The following is a 15,408-nucleotide window of genomic DNA, read 5'->3' as shown; positions in this document are numbered from 1 at the left end:
CAAAGAGCAAACATAGCTCTCCTTAAGTTTCTTTTTAGTTATGAATAATTACGCTCACTCTGAGAAGCTACACTAGAACCAAGGAGCTGCCCTGCACATCATTTCAGGAATAGGGTCCTATTGTATGTGCTGGGTCAAATTCAGTGACACCAAGAGCAATACAAACATACTATGGTGCTTTTCATGGGAAGTCAACATACCTGGGTCTGTCCTTGAAGTGTCTGTGCACCCCCAAAGCTTGAGAAACAAAGAGGAAGAATTAGAGGTCTGCAAGCAGTTGCAGGGCTACAGTCTCATTGGCATCAGGAGGATGTGGTGGGATAGGTCACAGACCTGGAGTGTCCTAATGGACAGTTGTAGGCTCTTTAGGGATGACACACCAGGAACATGAAGAGGAGTTGCCCTTTGTGTAAGAGAGCAGCAGGAGTGGATGGGGCTCTGCCTTGAGACCTACAATGAACCATTTCACCACCTATGGGTCAGAATTAGCCAGCAGACCAGCACAGGCAGTGTTGTGGTATATTTCTGCTACAGACTACATGATCAAGTTCAAGTAGATGATGCCTTCTTCAGAAAACTGGAAGAAACTTCACATTCACAGTCTGTAGTACTCATAGGGCACTTCAATCACCCCTGTATCTGCTGCTCTTTCATCAAATCTGCCATATAGGAATACATGCTTCACTTATAAATAGTTCAAGATAACTGGGAAAAATTCTGCAGCCTGTATTATAAATTATGACTCGACATAGTTTATTTTGAGCTATGTTTCTGTCAGTAAAGGTTGAAGGATTGAGTCTCATTCAATGTAGTAAGCATAACCCACCTGGTAACACCGAAACAGGTTGCCCAGGCAGGTAGTTGAGCCCTCATCCTTGCAGATATTAAGGTCAGGCTTAACAGGGCTTTGGGCAGCCTATCTAATGGAGGATGTCCCTGCTCACTGCAAGGGGGTGGGGTGTGGGGTGTGTGTGCGCTGGACTAGTAGACTTTTGGAGGTCCCTTCCAACCCAAACCATTCTGTGATTCTGTAAGATCTTGGGGTCACTCCTTTGGATGTGTATTCAAAATGCTGAATGCTTTGACATAAAAGCTTTGCATGTATTTTACAGATAACCAGAACACACTGCATATGAAGTACAAAGTCATTTCTGTGTTTGCCGCATTAGTGAGGAACTACAATCAAAGAAGCTGACTCTGCAAGAAAACTATTACTGCATCGCATATTCATCTTGATTACTACTTGTAACAAACATTATCTTATAATTTCTTTTGTGAAATCATAAATCCACAGAACTAAAAGCAATTTATGGTGTCACTTTCAGACCCAGATGAAGTTTCCCTTCATCCTGTGGTTATTAACATGTATTTTTTTTTGTTCTTTTCCCAAAATGCAGTGTTTTGAAAAATATCATGGTAAACCCAGAGATGACAGAAACATGGTTCCAGAGTACAATACTAAAAGGAAAGCAACTGTAATAATAACAGCAAGTACTGGCTTCCATGTGACTAAAGCTCAAACTCAATTTGACATATAATAACCTTCATGAGGAAAGAAATCTCTGCTTTGCTCAACTCAGGGCGAGCTTTCCCAAAGAATTAAGCAGGCAATAATTTCACCCCCCAAAAAGAATTCAGGACCAAAAGTGAAAAACCAAAAGCACTAAAAGCAGCCCCATACATATGATGGCTATTCAGCTGCACCTTTTCCTGGATTTGCTACTTATGATAGGAAAGAAACAGACCTGCCAAATAACATGCTGAGAGAGTGGGTAATTCGAAATATTTTTGACAATATCATTCAGGAAATTAAGTGTAAGTCAAACTAAGTACTATATATCCAACATATACTGTTTATATCCATATAATCACAGAGAAATGATGTGGTTAGCTACAGCATCACTGAAGAACAGAGAAACTGATCCCTTCTGAGAGTCATCTACATCTAAAAGCACTGCAGCAAAGCAAAGAAAGATCCACTGGTTTAAGATGGTAGGGTTATCCAAAAATATTGCTATTCTTACAGTACAGTAGCTTAGGGGGTCTTTGGAAAGTGGTTCAAAACAACGTACACATCCTATCACAGTGAGAGGACTAACTGCAGGTTCCATCCTAGTCCATGTCTCCCCAATCAGCCACCCAGCCAGAATTCACCCATAGCCTTCACCTTCAATTATAGGAAATTTCTTCAACTAGTTGCATCCTAAGTTATATCATGGTTTCTAGTATGGCACATTTGAGTAGGCAACACCATGTAAAAAAATTCTGCCACAACTGGCATGTCATGCATATCAATGACATATAATGCCCAAAATGCAAAGCATGCAAGTATACAACTTCTTTGGTCAAAATAGAGGCACACCTTATCCCTTCTGAGCAAGATACCTCTTTTCTAAAATGACAAAACACAGACATTTTCCAGATAGACCATAAAATACAGTTAACAGGGAAAAGCAGAGTACCTATCTGTGCTTTATAACAGAGTAATGCAATCCCTAATTGGGAGACAAACGTCTGCACCTGTGCACAATTCGACTTCAGCGCCTCATGCAGCAATTACTTACACATGCTTCTGAAGCAAATTAGAACATCGGAATATTCTCCATCACATGAACACAATGTCCCAACTTTCTTTCCTTCTACACAGCTTCAACACGTTCAGCATCTGTGCAGATTTGGTATTTTATATTTCTGTGGAAGAGCTCCACTGACATGATTAGGCTCAGAGGTATTTCTGATCTACACACTAAATTCTTTGGGGTAAAAGCTCTATTGAAATGGAGAAATTAAGATGCTGAAGGTGGGTTAGCTGTACTTACTTTCTCAAATTTCTGTTATTTTTGCACATTCTGAAGTATTTCTTCCCCACAGAAGCACATATGGAATCAAAGTGAGTAATAATGTAGTAAGCAACAGCTGCAGCCACCTTCTGGCTCACTTCTGTTTCTATAGCATCTTTACCAAAGAGTCGACAACAGAAAACAGCAACAGGAATCTTACCACCATCAGCCAACGTTCCTATTCATAAATGTGCAAATTCTAACATGTCTCCGTTTAAGTTTCCAGGACACAAACTCCTGTGACAGAACGTGGATTACCCCCCTTCCTCTCTCCCCCCACTCCTCCAGGGAAAAGAAAGGCAGAGGAGGTAAAGAGGTAAACAAAAGGGCTTGCACAGAATTAGATTTTTACACCCCCCCCCTAAAAACAAACAAAAGGGAAATGCGATGTACAGAGGTATTGAGGAAAGGGATACATACAGATTTACACAAAAGCTGATCACGGATGGCAATGGATTCTCTGGGTGGAGATGGAGGCGGCAGCGGCGGCGGGCCTCAGCACGCGGCGGCGGCGGGCCTCAGCACGCGCCTCACCAGGCGGGAAAACGAAAGGCATGAGAGAGACCTCGGCCCGTTCCTGCCCCTTAGATAGAGGCAGCTAAGCTAAGGGGAGGGAATAACATGATCCAGTAACTCCCACCTGGGCTCGGGTTCCTCGTTAGGGCCCATCTATTAACCCTTAACCCACAACATGACACAAAAGCAAAATCTGAAAATAAATTAAGACTCTTTAACTATATGGGGCAGTCTGGAAAAACATGTAATTTCCCATTAGATGTTGACCACAAGCAGTATTTAAGAGAAATTGAGATTGGAACAGAGTACACTACCTTAAAATACAAGACTGTATTTTGGCAAGATACCCCTAGCAGTCTGAAATTACAATCCAGCTCCCACTTGCACATCTCCCTGTTGCAGAGCCTGCATAGGGATCAAGGTGTAAACAAATAAATAATGTTGGAGAGTATGTGTTTAAAACACAAGCTTTTACCTTTTGTTCCAAGAGTGGGTTTTGAGAACTTTATAGGAGTAATTTATGGAGTCCACATATGAAATCAAACATCTCAGTTCAAGAAAGACTCTTAGTCTTCTCAGGAATGGCTCAGATAAGCATTCTGACAATCTCAAACCATTAAAAGATGTTTAACAAGCAAGTATGAAATAGACACAAGAAATGACACCAATATTCAGTCCCTTCAGTTCTTGATGGGCAGTCTTGTGATGAAAGAGAAACTTCCACAACTGTCAGTGGAGTGTGATTACACCTGATTGCACTGATTGCACTTGACCGATCTGCTACTCCTTTGAATTTCATTGATTACACAATCTTAGTCAGTTAAAGACTGTAAATTGATTAATCTTTTTGGGTAAAAAGGTCCTATCACCTTAAACTGGAATGGAAAGGTCTACAGCAGGAAACAAACAAACAAATTTAAACAATAGTAAAATTTGTCTTTAGACTCTTTCTGTGATGCCAAAACTCCACAAACCCAATTTTTATCGGCAGTATTTGTATTACTAATCCATTCCTTTGAGAACCTATCTGAACTAGTAAGTAAAGAGAGGAAACAGTAATAAACTTGAAGCATCCGTATTTGATAGTCAATTAAGAAAAAGCTGTATGTGAAAAAAATCAAAGATTAAAATTTCATAAATGAGGATGTGGATGCTAATACTGCCCTTGGGCTTGCACAGTAGCCAAGCCTTGGGGAGAAACTGATTTAATACAGATGAAATCCAGAAAGTAGGTGCAACATTGATATTCAGCATGAACTTTAGCCTAACAGGGAAACTGGTAGATTAATTTCAGTTTTCTGACTCCCCAAAGCAACCACAAGATAATCACCAACAGACAAAAATATTTGGATGATCATAAATACGAAAAATGAGAAATGTGGTACAGCCACTTAGACGTATTCCCAAGAATACTGCAGGACAAAAAGGCAAAATGACAATATTTGGACAAGATCACCACATTTTTGTTATGTCTGCAATTCATAAAATATCAGATACAAATAATGTCTGTGGGATGTGATAAAAATTTTGAACATTTGTCCCTGGGTCTGTTAGCTGTTTGTGTATTATTACATAACCAGTGACCCATGCATGTGGCATGCTAAGTATTTTATTATTTAGTACACCAACTCAAAGTTTCCATCAAAAGTAAGGACTTTCATAGAAAATAATTGCCTATCAGACAGGAAAGAGAAATTACTAATATAATATACCCGTAACAACTCTTCAAAACAAACTCAGTTCATCCCATTACCTATTTTTAGAGTATTTTGTTGCTGAGCACAGAGAAGGACAAACAATCCTCTTGCCTTATGTAAAGGCCCTGACAATTCTCTTTTCTAAAGTAGGAATGTTATGATACACAGTATGAAAGTAACAATACAAAACACCAGTGGGGGCACACGTTTACCTCATCCCAAACTCCTAGAGGGGTTCCTTTTTCTGGAAAATTTTCATAGAAAAAGAAGATGGATCCCTTTTAACAGATTTGCTCCTAAGCAAATGTTCTGTTTCTAATTCTCTATTTCTGCCACAACTCAAACACATTGACAAATCCTGTGGCTTATGTTATGCTAACTTCTACACATTTTCTCTAAGTCTCTGTTGGAAATTTCATTTTGTATAGAAGAGACTCTCAGGGACACTGCAGATCTTAGTGCCTTCATATCAAGAACCTATGCCTAACCACTCCTTTATATATTCCTTATACAAACACAACAAATATCATATATCTCATTTCAGCTTTTATTTGGGTATTTTTAAGTTAAGTTGCTCATGTCCATTTTTAATCAATACAGACACTAAAAATTAAGATCAACATTTAAGGCAACATTAGCATCCATGTCAAGCTCAATATGCAAACCTTATCATCAACTAAGCACCAAAGCACTGCAGCATCCAAGAATTGTCACAGGTCCCCTACCTCCATCACACATTCCCTTTCCATTATAACTCTGCTATCCCACACTACAATCAGTAATTCAATTCAGATGCAAATTCTCAAGTAAGACCTTGTAATTTTTTTTGTCTATTTTATTTCTTATGAACTAGGTCATTTTTGCATACGGTGATAAAAATCAGTCAGATTTCAGGGTGAAAGTATGCAGCTGATTTATGTTGTGATACCATACAGGATTGTTAAATAAAAAAATTACATCTTTAACATCATTATTTGATGACTTAGTATGAACATTGTATGTATTTAGCCTTTTAGTAAAGGCTAAATATGAAGAGTTGTTAGAATGATAATTTTGCTTTAAATTCTGATTTCTTTAGTCTTTAGTGTTACTGTCAAGAAGTGTTTAAGGATGCTCAAGTGCAACTTTTATGTAAGAATATTTACAAGTATACAAAAGACCACAGTTTTTAATACACCCACTATTCTTAATACAGAGTAAATAATGATTTGTCTTGTGCCCGTGGAAATAATTCAATGAGTGGGTCTTGCTTTTTCTCTTTTACAGTAAAAGGAAGGGTTTTACTTTTCCTTAAGAGGTGTATTTATTACAAGGTGGTTAGCATACATATATCACATAACATACAAGAGTTAAAATTAACTAGTTAAAAAATAAGCACTGGTATGTATATTCTCATATAACCTAAGACAAGGATCAGTATTTTACAAAGTACATATAAAAGTACTTAATATACAAAGAAAAATACAAATGTGCAAACACCATTGTCACAGGTGGAAATTTGTCAGTTGAAAAATGCTAGAAAAATCCTTCGTATTTTGTTTTGAAAAACAGCTGCATTTTCTATTGCATGTGGTGAGAAATTTATGTTCACTTCTGACAAAATACATTAGTTATAAAAAAAGCACAAACAATTTAATAACTGAAAAATCTTATGTGTAGTCAGTTTGGTTAGGCTGACATTAAATACAAGCAGAATGTCTGGAAAAATGAGAAAATAGTGAATCATATGTACAAATCTTTTGCAGTATTAGTGTGCTATTTAACATATTAACATTTCCAAATAAAAACAAAGGCATAGTTACCTACGTGTTCTACTCAATGTGATCACTATTTGTAGATTGTAGTTTCTGTTAATTTGGGGCTATTAAAAATGTTTTGCCAGGACTTTAAGCTGAACAAACACAATTTTATCAAATGTAAAAATCTATAAACAGTCTTCCAATTCGTGTGCAAAAAATGTTTAAAAAGTATCAAAGCACAACACATCAAACCTGATTATGTACATATTTAATATCTGTAAATGTTAACTAGCTAGCATTGTTCTGCTATAAATAACCTACCTCTGTCCTGCAAAATGTCTGCATTTTAAAGGTTTCAGTGCAAGTGCTTGCTTCATTGTTTAGTGCATTGTCATGTTTGTTATTTATTTTACAGTGAGCAGAACGGCATATAAATTAACATATACAACTCACATATAATACATCTTTCTTCCACTGAATTCCTAGTTTGTTGTTTTGTTTCTCCTGGATAGCATCGGCAAGTTTTCTTTCGTTTATCCCATTGTAACTTCAAATGGAGTCTAAAATAAAAGTGCTGTGATCTTCAGATAAGCCCTAGAATTTGAAATTCTGTTACAACATTGCGGAAGCACTCAGCAGAGCACAAGATTAGAGAACAACCTGCAAAATGAGAAGACACTTGAAAGTCTGGTATCAGGCAGTTTCACTTTTTGGTCTTTAAAAATATTAACTGTCTATAAACATTGGCAATTTGATAAATAGGTTGTTTGACTCACTAGCATCACTTTTTTATTCTTAGGAATTGTAGACATCTTCCCTCTTACTCACAACTAGCCTGGATATAAGAACATTCTGCTTAAAAATATAAATAAACTGAAAATACACTTCCTGTTGGAGGGAAAATGTCTACAATTTCCTTTGGACAGGTTTCCTAACAGAAGGAGCTCTGAAATGAGAAAACCAGGATGAGATGATAGTGCAAATACAGCCCACTTTTATAGCTAGGAATTGTACTGAAGAAAGTGGAAAAATCAGGATAAATGGGATTATTATTTTTCTAAGTCCTCCCTGCTGAAAAAAAAAAAAATCGCAGTTACAGTGGTTATAATTATTAAACAGAAAAGGAACTTTAGCATAAGATGAACTTTTACAGCTGAAATGTAAGGAAGGCTGGTTGTCTGTCAGTAACATTTCAGAACTTAGCTTCTCACAGGAAGAGGTGCTTTAAGCATGTCTTTGTTGTGGAACGTTTTTCTTTTCTATGCATCTGAAATGCAGCTCTGGATCCTATCCATCCATTGTTGAGCACTCTGTGCATCTTGGGCACAAAAATTATACACACGTTTATTTGTCTTCAGCTGTAAGGGAAAAATAAGAACAGGAAGACAGGCAAGTCAACACACAAAACAGAAGAAACACCTTGCAAACTTTAAACTGTAATACTCAATGTACTAATTGGGTCTGAACACAACATTTTTTTTAACTTCTGCTGTTGACAGATGCTAGCTGCATAAAAGCTTTTTGTCTTGAGTTGGCATGACAGCTCCTTCCCAGCTCACACTTTCAAACAGGATCGACAGAAGTAGGTTAATCACACCAAAAAAGAAAGATGCACATAAAGATCAAGTAAAGATCAAATATACTTACATCAAAAAATGCTTTTTCACTTGCATGTTTTGGGGCTCCAATTGATGGAGAAGCAGGAATCACAGTTTCTACTTCTGCAAGATCTATGTGTCCCTTGCAGCTTGTATCTTCACCAGAATCATAGTATCTCAGCTAGACAACAAGAGACAAACTCAAATACGGTATTTAGATGAACCTTTCATCATTTCTTTCCTTTTCCTTAGCAGACAAATACTAGAAAGTCAAGTGAGGTAAACAGAGTTTTCTGCTGCAGCAATTCAGATTATGATTTTCCAGCACATATAGTGCCCTTTCATTTGGCAAAGAAAAATGTTCAAGGCAAAGAGGCTGTAAAAGTCCCACTGAGCATACACATAACATTCAATATGAATGCCTGAATCAAACTTGCTATCAGTTACTGTATTAGCTCTCAGCATCCTAGCTGCACTCTAGGAAATATCTCTTAAGATCTGCACTCTCAAGATCAGAAAGAGTTTTCAGTTCTTTTGGAAACTGAAGAGGTCAAATTTATGGGCAAATTACGCTCACCACTTACTTGCTTAATGACATTCTAGAGTTTAACAAAATGCTTGTATTGCATGGGTACCACAATGCCCAGAAAGCATCTTCAGCCACTAGTTGGCTTTTTTTATTCTGAGTTATGAAGCAGGCAAAAAAATGTTTGGACTCAAATAATAATTCTAGACGTCAGTCTAAGAAGAGTTTTGTGATAATGTGCTCCACAGCTATGACTGTTTAAAAAATACTAAAAATCCTCTGTCCATTCAAAATGCTGTATCAGCTACAAGATACCTATGATAAAAGTAGATACGTAGTCAATAATGAAGTAACACAAACATAACATCTGAAAATAATCAGTATTATTTCTAAAACAAATCTGTACAAAGGCAGCAAAATAGTCACAAAAAATCCATTATCCAAAAGGTTTTACCTGGTGTTTTGTCACATCCAGCACAAACCAACGAGGTTTCCAACCTTTTAGTAAAGCTCCTCTTTTGTATAGCGTACCTTCAAACGACCTGAAGGATACAGAAAATACCCATGGCAGATGATTCCATTATATGAATACTAGCCATAAATAAAAGCCCCAAATGACTACCAACACTTCTATTACTACAGTAAAACAAAATGAGTTTAAACCAATAGGTTAGTTATTGGCAACTGTCATAGAGTAATAAACACTATTTCAGTACTTTGGACGCATTAAACGTGCAGCTGCAATATGCTTGTGCGCACATGAAGACAAAGATACTGCTAGAGGGTGTAGGGGCCCATCCATTAGGACAACTAGATGTAATCAAAACCACAAAGAAGGAATAAAGTAGTCACAAAGCATTTTGTGCATACAAAAATGTTTTCTTCTTTAATTTCTCTAAGGCAGAGACTTGTACCAATTTAATACAAGGTTCATAAATACTCAGAGATTCTTCAGTTTACCTATTTTCATCAGTCTTTGATGTGAAATGATTGTATAGCGTAGTTGTTCTTCTATCTACTCCATTAGAGGGAGGGACACTTGTACTCTGTTCCTCACCCTGCCCACTGTCAGGTATTTCCAATAAAGACCTCTTCTGATAGGAATGGAGATTAGCTGACATCATCCCTGAGGAGCCAGAAGGATGTCTCTGGAGCTAAAAAAGATTGTAATAAAAAAAGGAACACAATGTGTCATGCATTGTGAGGCTGGCTGAACATTATATTGATAATATGTGGCACAACATGCAAGTAGTGACTTATAAAATTAAAAAAATCTTTATAATACAAGTTGGTGCAGCTTCAGAAAAAAAGTCAGAAGGATGGCAATTCAGCACATTTCTGACTCAGAAGGATTCACATGGTGTGAGAAATCAGTATTTCAGAAAAGCCTTGTATCCTCCAGTGACAAAATCTTGAAGGATTGATTCCCTTGCTTTCTCAGAAGCAACTAGAACTAATCAAGATATTTGGATAGAATGAATTTCCCTAATTTCACAAGGAAGCAATAGAGGCAAGGGAGGGAAGGAAAAAAGAATACAATTTCCAAGAGCTACTTCATAGATTAAAATCATTTTAGTAGAATCTCAATAACCTGGAAGAGGAGGGATGCTGAATTTGATCTTAATCTAAATGACAGCATCCTAGAGATAAGAGACTTTGTGGCTGACCCTTAGATATTGCATTCATCTGAGAATCCTTAAATAACAGCTATGACAGGAGATTGATATCAGGAGTTATATTTATACTTGCATTTTTTTTTCTGTTTCCAATTTAATTAAAAAATCCTCTGCTTTGCTAGGATAAACCTTTGTTCATCTTGAATTCATCCAGCTTATGAAATGCACATGAATGACTGACAGACAAAGCATATTGCTTTGCTGGGAGCAATGGACAAATAACAAAGTAGTGCTGCCAACTAACCATGACATGGAAGCTGGTAAACTTGGGAAGCATTAGGGTACTGTCTTGAGCTGGTAACTCACTGTGCCAGGTTTATAGGGAAAGCTCACAAGAAGCAGTATCTAACATTTTTTTCTAGTACATGTAGATGGCAAAGAGGCAGCCTTTGACTTAGAAAAATATGTATATTGTCAGCTATTTTTTTCACCACAGTCAAGAACTGGAAATACAAGCATGAACACCTCCTACCTTTCTTAGAATCTACAAATCAGAAATTCCATTTAGACAGGGAAATATTTTTACTCATCTCTGAAACTCTGTGGTGTCCTTTTGGCTGCTTTCAGGAACTGAGATTTTTGTACTTAAAGAATCTTTTAAATACATAAAAGCATATATTTGTGTATTACTAAAATGCTCATGCTCATTTTATCTGTATGCCTTCATATACTCTGGAAAAGCAATTAAATAGCACAAGTATAAAAATGTTTTCCTACATGCAGAAGTACAGAGCCAGTATCATGAGTTAGAACAACACATACAGTTTTTCAAAAGCAGTGCTTTACTCCAAGAAATACAGTCATTTTGTCAGTGCCCCAGGTAGCCTATATAGGAGGAACTGAATTACTCTATTAGATGAACTCTTTTACTACTTACATTGTCTTGTCTGGTGTCATCCTTTAGATTAATTTTGACCCTTTCCCACAAAAGCTGCCACCTTTCTGGGCTCTGATTTAATTTACTTTCCAACCTTTCGATTTCCTGAAACAAATAACAAGGCTTTTCTTAAGGATAAACATTTCTAACTGATCACTTTCTGCCAATCATTTTTATACAACCATTATCTAGTCAATATTTCTACACAGGGAACCTTTAGGCCATGTTGCTCAGTAAAGTAAAAAAACCTTCTGTCAAACCAGCTATGAACTGAAACCAACTACACTTAGGAGTCAAAAGCAACCAAACAGAGCATCAGCCACATCATTCTTCTCTGAGAGGTTGGAGGAGCCATTATGCTTTCAAGTCTCTGCCAGATCTGAACACACAAAATTCCACACCAACTGCTAGAATAGAAACGTGACAATGATAAGGATGGGCTGATATTTTATAAAAATATTTACAAAGAACAAATTCTGTGCTGTGATACCAACGCTGTACACTGCCAATATTAACATTTACCCTGGTTTATAAAATGTGATACAAAGCTGCAATAAAAGGAGGAAATGAAACAGAAAGATTTATTCAATCTGCATGCCAAACTGTAACAACATGTTCTTGTTGTGGAACTTGAGCATATGACCTGCGTTGATAACCCCCAGTTAGGGTTATTTCCTGTTAATATGACAGTGCATGCAAAGTTCAGTGAAAAAAAGGCAATTTTGTTAGTCTCTGTTTACTTGTGCACACTTACTGACACATTGCTCGTTACTTTGATCTGTCCTCTATACTTCTTGCCATGCTTCCTTTCCATATTTTTACTTTCAGCAACTATATCATGAAAATTTGATTCTTAATGAAATCAATTAAAAAACCTCAGTTGTGCAAATCCAATTAAGATGGAACAAAAATGGCCAAAGACAGAATTACCATGCTGTATAAAAGTCAACTAAACATTTATCTTCTAAGTAGAGACAGTAAGTCTGACTTTATTTACTCCTACCATACCAAATGATTAAAGCTGATTTTGTAATCTTCTTCAGCTCTTATTGGTCTTTTAGAATGACAGTTTAAAGAAATTGTTACCAATTCAAAGACTGACAGAAAATGCTGATAATTTTTAGGTAAGAAAACATTTTGACCTGAAAATTAACTCCTGAACTAAATTTTTAACTCTTAAGTGGAAATAAAACAGCCACTAATTGACAGCATAATAGCAGCACAATATTTCTACAAACTGTTCTGTGCTGAAGGTAAATTTAAGCAATTTTGCTTTACAGCAGAAGTTTTCAATCCTAAAGATAGCTCAAAGCCACATTATCCATTAATTAATATGGGACACTCTTTCTGCCAAGAAATAAAAACAGAGTGGTTTTGTCTGGAGTATCTTCACAGGTGGACACAGAAACAAGGCATAACAAACACAAGACAGACTAAAGGCTTCTCTAGATTTTTTTTGACTCTTCTGAAGCGCTGAGTATGAAACACTTCCTGATGGGGGAGATGCAACTGAATCAACTTACCACAGGTTGTGTTGTTTGGTGTTTTTTGTTGTTTTTTTTTTTAATGCAAAAGGCTTTCTAAATTGCTGCAAAAGGATACAAGCTCTTCAGTGCTAGAAATTGGTCAGGTTTTAATCTTATCATTCTCTTTCTGCCCTAATCTTGACTTCTGAATCCTTCTCTGCAGAATCTGGAAGTAACTGAAACTTGTTACTTAGCAACTGGGTCACATTCCTTTGTTTTTGGCTCCACAATGAGGAGTGGTTCCAGAACTTAAAATGAAAAGCTCTCAACAATTTCCTATATATAACTTGAAAAGCTAGGACTAAATTCTCCTTTAATAAACCCCATGCAAAAAACTTACATGGTGATAAATCACTAAGATTTACTCTTGCCCCTTCAGTTTTAAATTTTACTGAAGAAGTTGGATTTCTTTCTCTTTCTGTGCGTGAAATGGACTATGAATAGCTGCATTTCCTTGAAAGAAAAGAATCCTTAAATCTATCTTTCTGCCTCATCTCCTGTTGCTGAGACTTATGGGCGCAGAAGCCAATATGCGTTAACAAAAACCCAAAACAAAACAAAGGTTATAATATGAGTATCTATTTCCTGACATAGTAATTACAAGCCATTAGCTTTATTGTGCCTTTCAAAAGACATATCTGCACAGTAATCTGATTCGTAATATCTGAATGGTACAGACAGGAGTTAACTTGTGCAAGGGAGTCCAGCACTGAGCATGGTACTCCAGGTTTGGCCTTAGCAGGGCTGAACTAAGAGAAAGAATCACCTCCCTCAACTTACAGGCAACATTCCTAATCCAAGTCAGAATACCACTAGCTGTTGTTGCAAGGGCAGTTGTTGGCTCATGGTTGGCGCTTCCTAGGAGCCCCAGGACCCTTTTTAATGCAAAGCTGTTTTCCAGCTAGACATGCCCAGCACAGACTGGTGTATGGGGCACAGGGCTTTGCACTTCCCTTTGACCACTCAGAAAAGTTAGCTCATTTACAATATATCACAACATACTCATGTTAAAGGATCACTTGAAGAGCAAGTCTATATGAGAAACATTTATAAGATTTGACAACCTAGCCCATACTTGTTGGCTCCATCTGATGTGGTAGAAGTTAATCAAGCCTTATACAGAAATCTGTACTGTGAAATGCATTTATCATCTGCAGTCTTTAAAAGGCTTCATTTAGGACTAAAATGAAATCTGCAGATTGGTTAACTTCCTAAAACTCATAACCATTAAGATTTATGGAAACCAAAGAGCTATCACACACATCTGATTAGAGGTGGATTGTTATGAACCCAACCCATATTAGAATATTTATTGCTAAAAAAATTACATGTTTTGCTCTAAATGTAAGAGCACCACATTGTATTACGGAAAATTGTGAATTAGGATACTCAATAACTTCTGTTTCACCTTTACATCCTGAAGAATTTTAAACTGAAAAATATCTCTAGAACAAAAAAATTCAGGGTTATCATTATAAACTAAGGGAGAATCAATCTTCCCTAGTAATTTAGCATTGCTAAATATGGTCTCAGTTCAAATATTTTTTGGATACCAACACATTCTCAATGGATTTATGATTAGAGACAGGTCTTTCTCCTACATCAGCAATAGCCCTAAATTAACAACTTGTTTTAAAAGAAAGTTCACTTTGCTTTTAAAACTCAGAAGAATATTTTTATAACCTTTATACAACCTCTTCAAAGTTTTCCACATGTCCTTCTCCATTGCTATCTTTTATTACTATAATCTAATTCACAAATAACATTTAAACTTCATAAAACTTGACCAACATATCTTTAGACTATAATATGGCTAATTTTCCTGTTATATAGCAGTTTCTCACAGTTGTGAATGTGGACAGTTTGGCATCTACCTTAGGAAGAATATTGTTGCTATATTCTGGATGTAATTCTGGCCTCTACTTACCTGATAGGAAAACTCTGAGTTTTGGCTAATGAATCCCTGGTATTACCTCTGCTGAGAAACTTATCTTTCTTTGCATTTGTGAAGTTGTAAGCTCTGAGAAGTTCCAGCTACCTTCACTCAAGAGGAATTTTAGAAGTGGATTGGGGTGGATTTTTTAGTTTGTGGGTTTTTGTATGTGTGGTTGGTTGGGGTGTTTTTTCTTTCTTTGTTTAAATTAGCTATCATTTCTATGTTTCATCAGTTACAATTCAAAGGAATGGACCCCCCCCTAAAATTGGGGGAATGTGCCAGATGCAAGTCTATTCTGAAGGACACAAATCCATTCAGAAACATCCTGCCTTAAGACTTTGCTAAAAATCATTCACAGGAGCCTGGGGACACAGAAGTTTGGGGACACAGAGCATGCTGCAATTTCCCAAGCACTGCAGCATCAGGCTCCGTAATCCCAGCTCTAATGTAAAGTAGTCTGCAATTAGTTTTCAAAAT

The 15,408-nt window shown here is 36.8% G+C and overlaps 1 protein-coding gene across 7 annotated transcripts in view; it reads right to left on the bottom strand.

Annotated features, from left to right (window-relative positions):
- Positions 1-4,996: 4,996 nt before the first annotated feature.
- Positions 4,997-15,408, bottom strand: part of SBF2 (SET binding factor 2) — a 195,868-nt gene continuing 185,456 nt past the window's right edge. For all 7 annotated transcript variants that reach the window (XM_054172043.1, XM_054172045.1, XM_054172047.1 and 4 more), the window contains 5 exons: positions 11,470-11,574; positions 9,877-10,070; positions 9,371-9,458; positions 8,440-8,571; positions 4,997-8,150 (listed from right to left, as the gene is read on the bottom strand). In XM_054172043.1, coding sequence (XP_054028018.1) covers positions 8,052-8,150; positions 8,440-8,571; positions 9,371-9,458; positions 9,877-10,070; positions 11,470-11,574 — 618 coding nt within the window. In that variant the 3' untranslated portion in view covers positions 4,997-8,051. The remainder of the gene's footprint in view (positions 8,151-8,439; positions 8,572-9,370; positions 9,459-9,876; positions 10,071-11,469; positions 11,575-15,408) is intronic.

The sequence above is a fragment of the Dryobates pubescens genome, chromosome 22, assembly GCF_014839835.1.
Source record: "Dryobates pubescens isolate bDryPub1 chromosome 22, bDryPub1.pri, whole genome shotgun sequence".
In the NCBI taxonomy this organism is placed as follows: Eukaryota; Metazoa; Chordata; class Aves; order Piciformes; family Picidae; genus Dryobates; species Dryobates pubescens.
The sequence above is the reverse complement of the archived record's forward strand: the minus strand, read 5'-3'. Positions and strand labels throughout refer to the sequence as shown.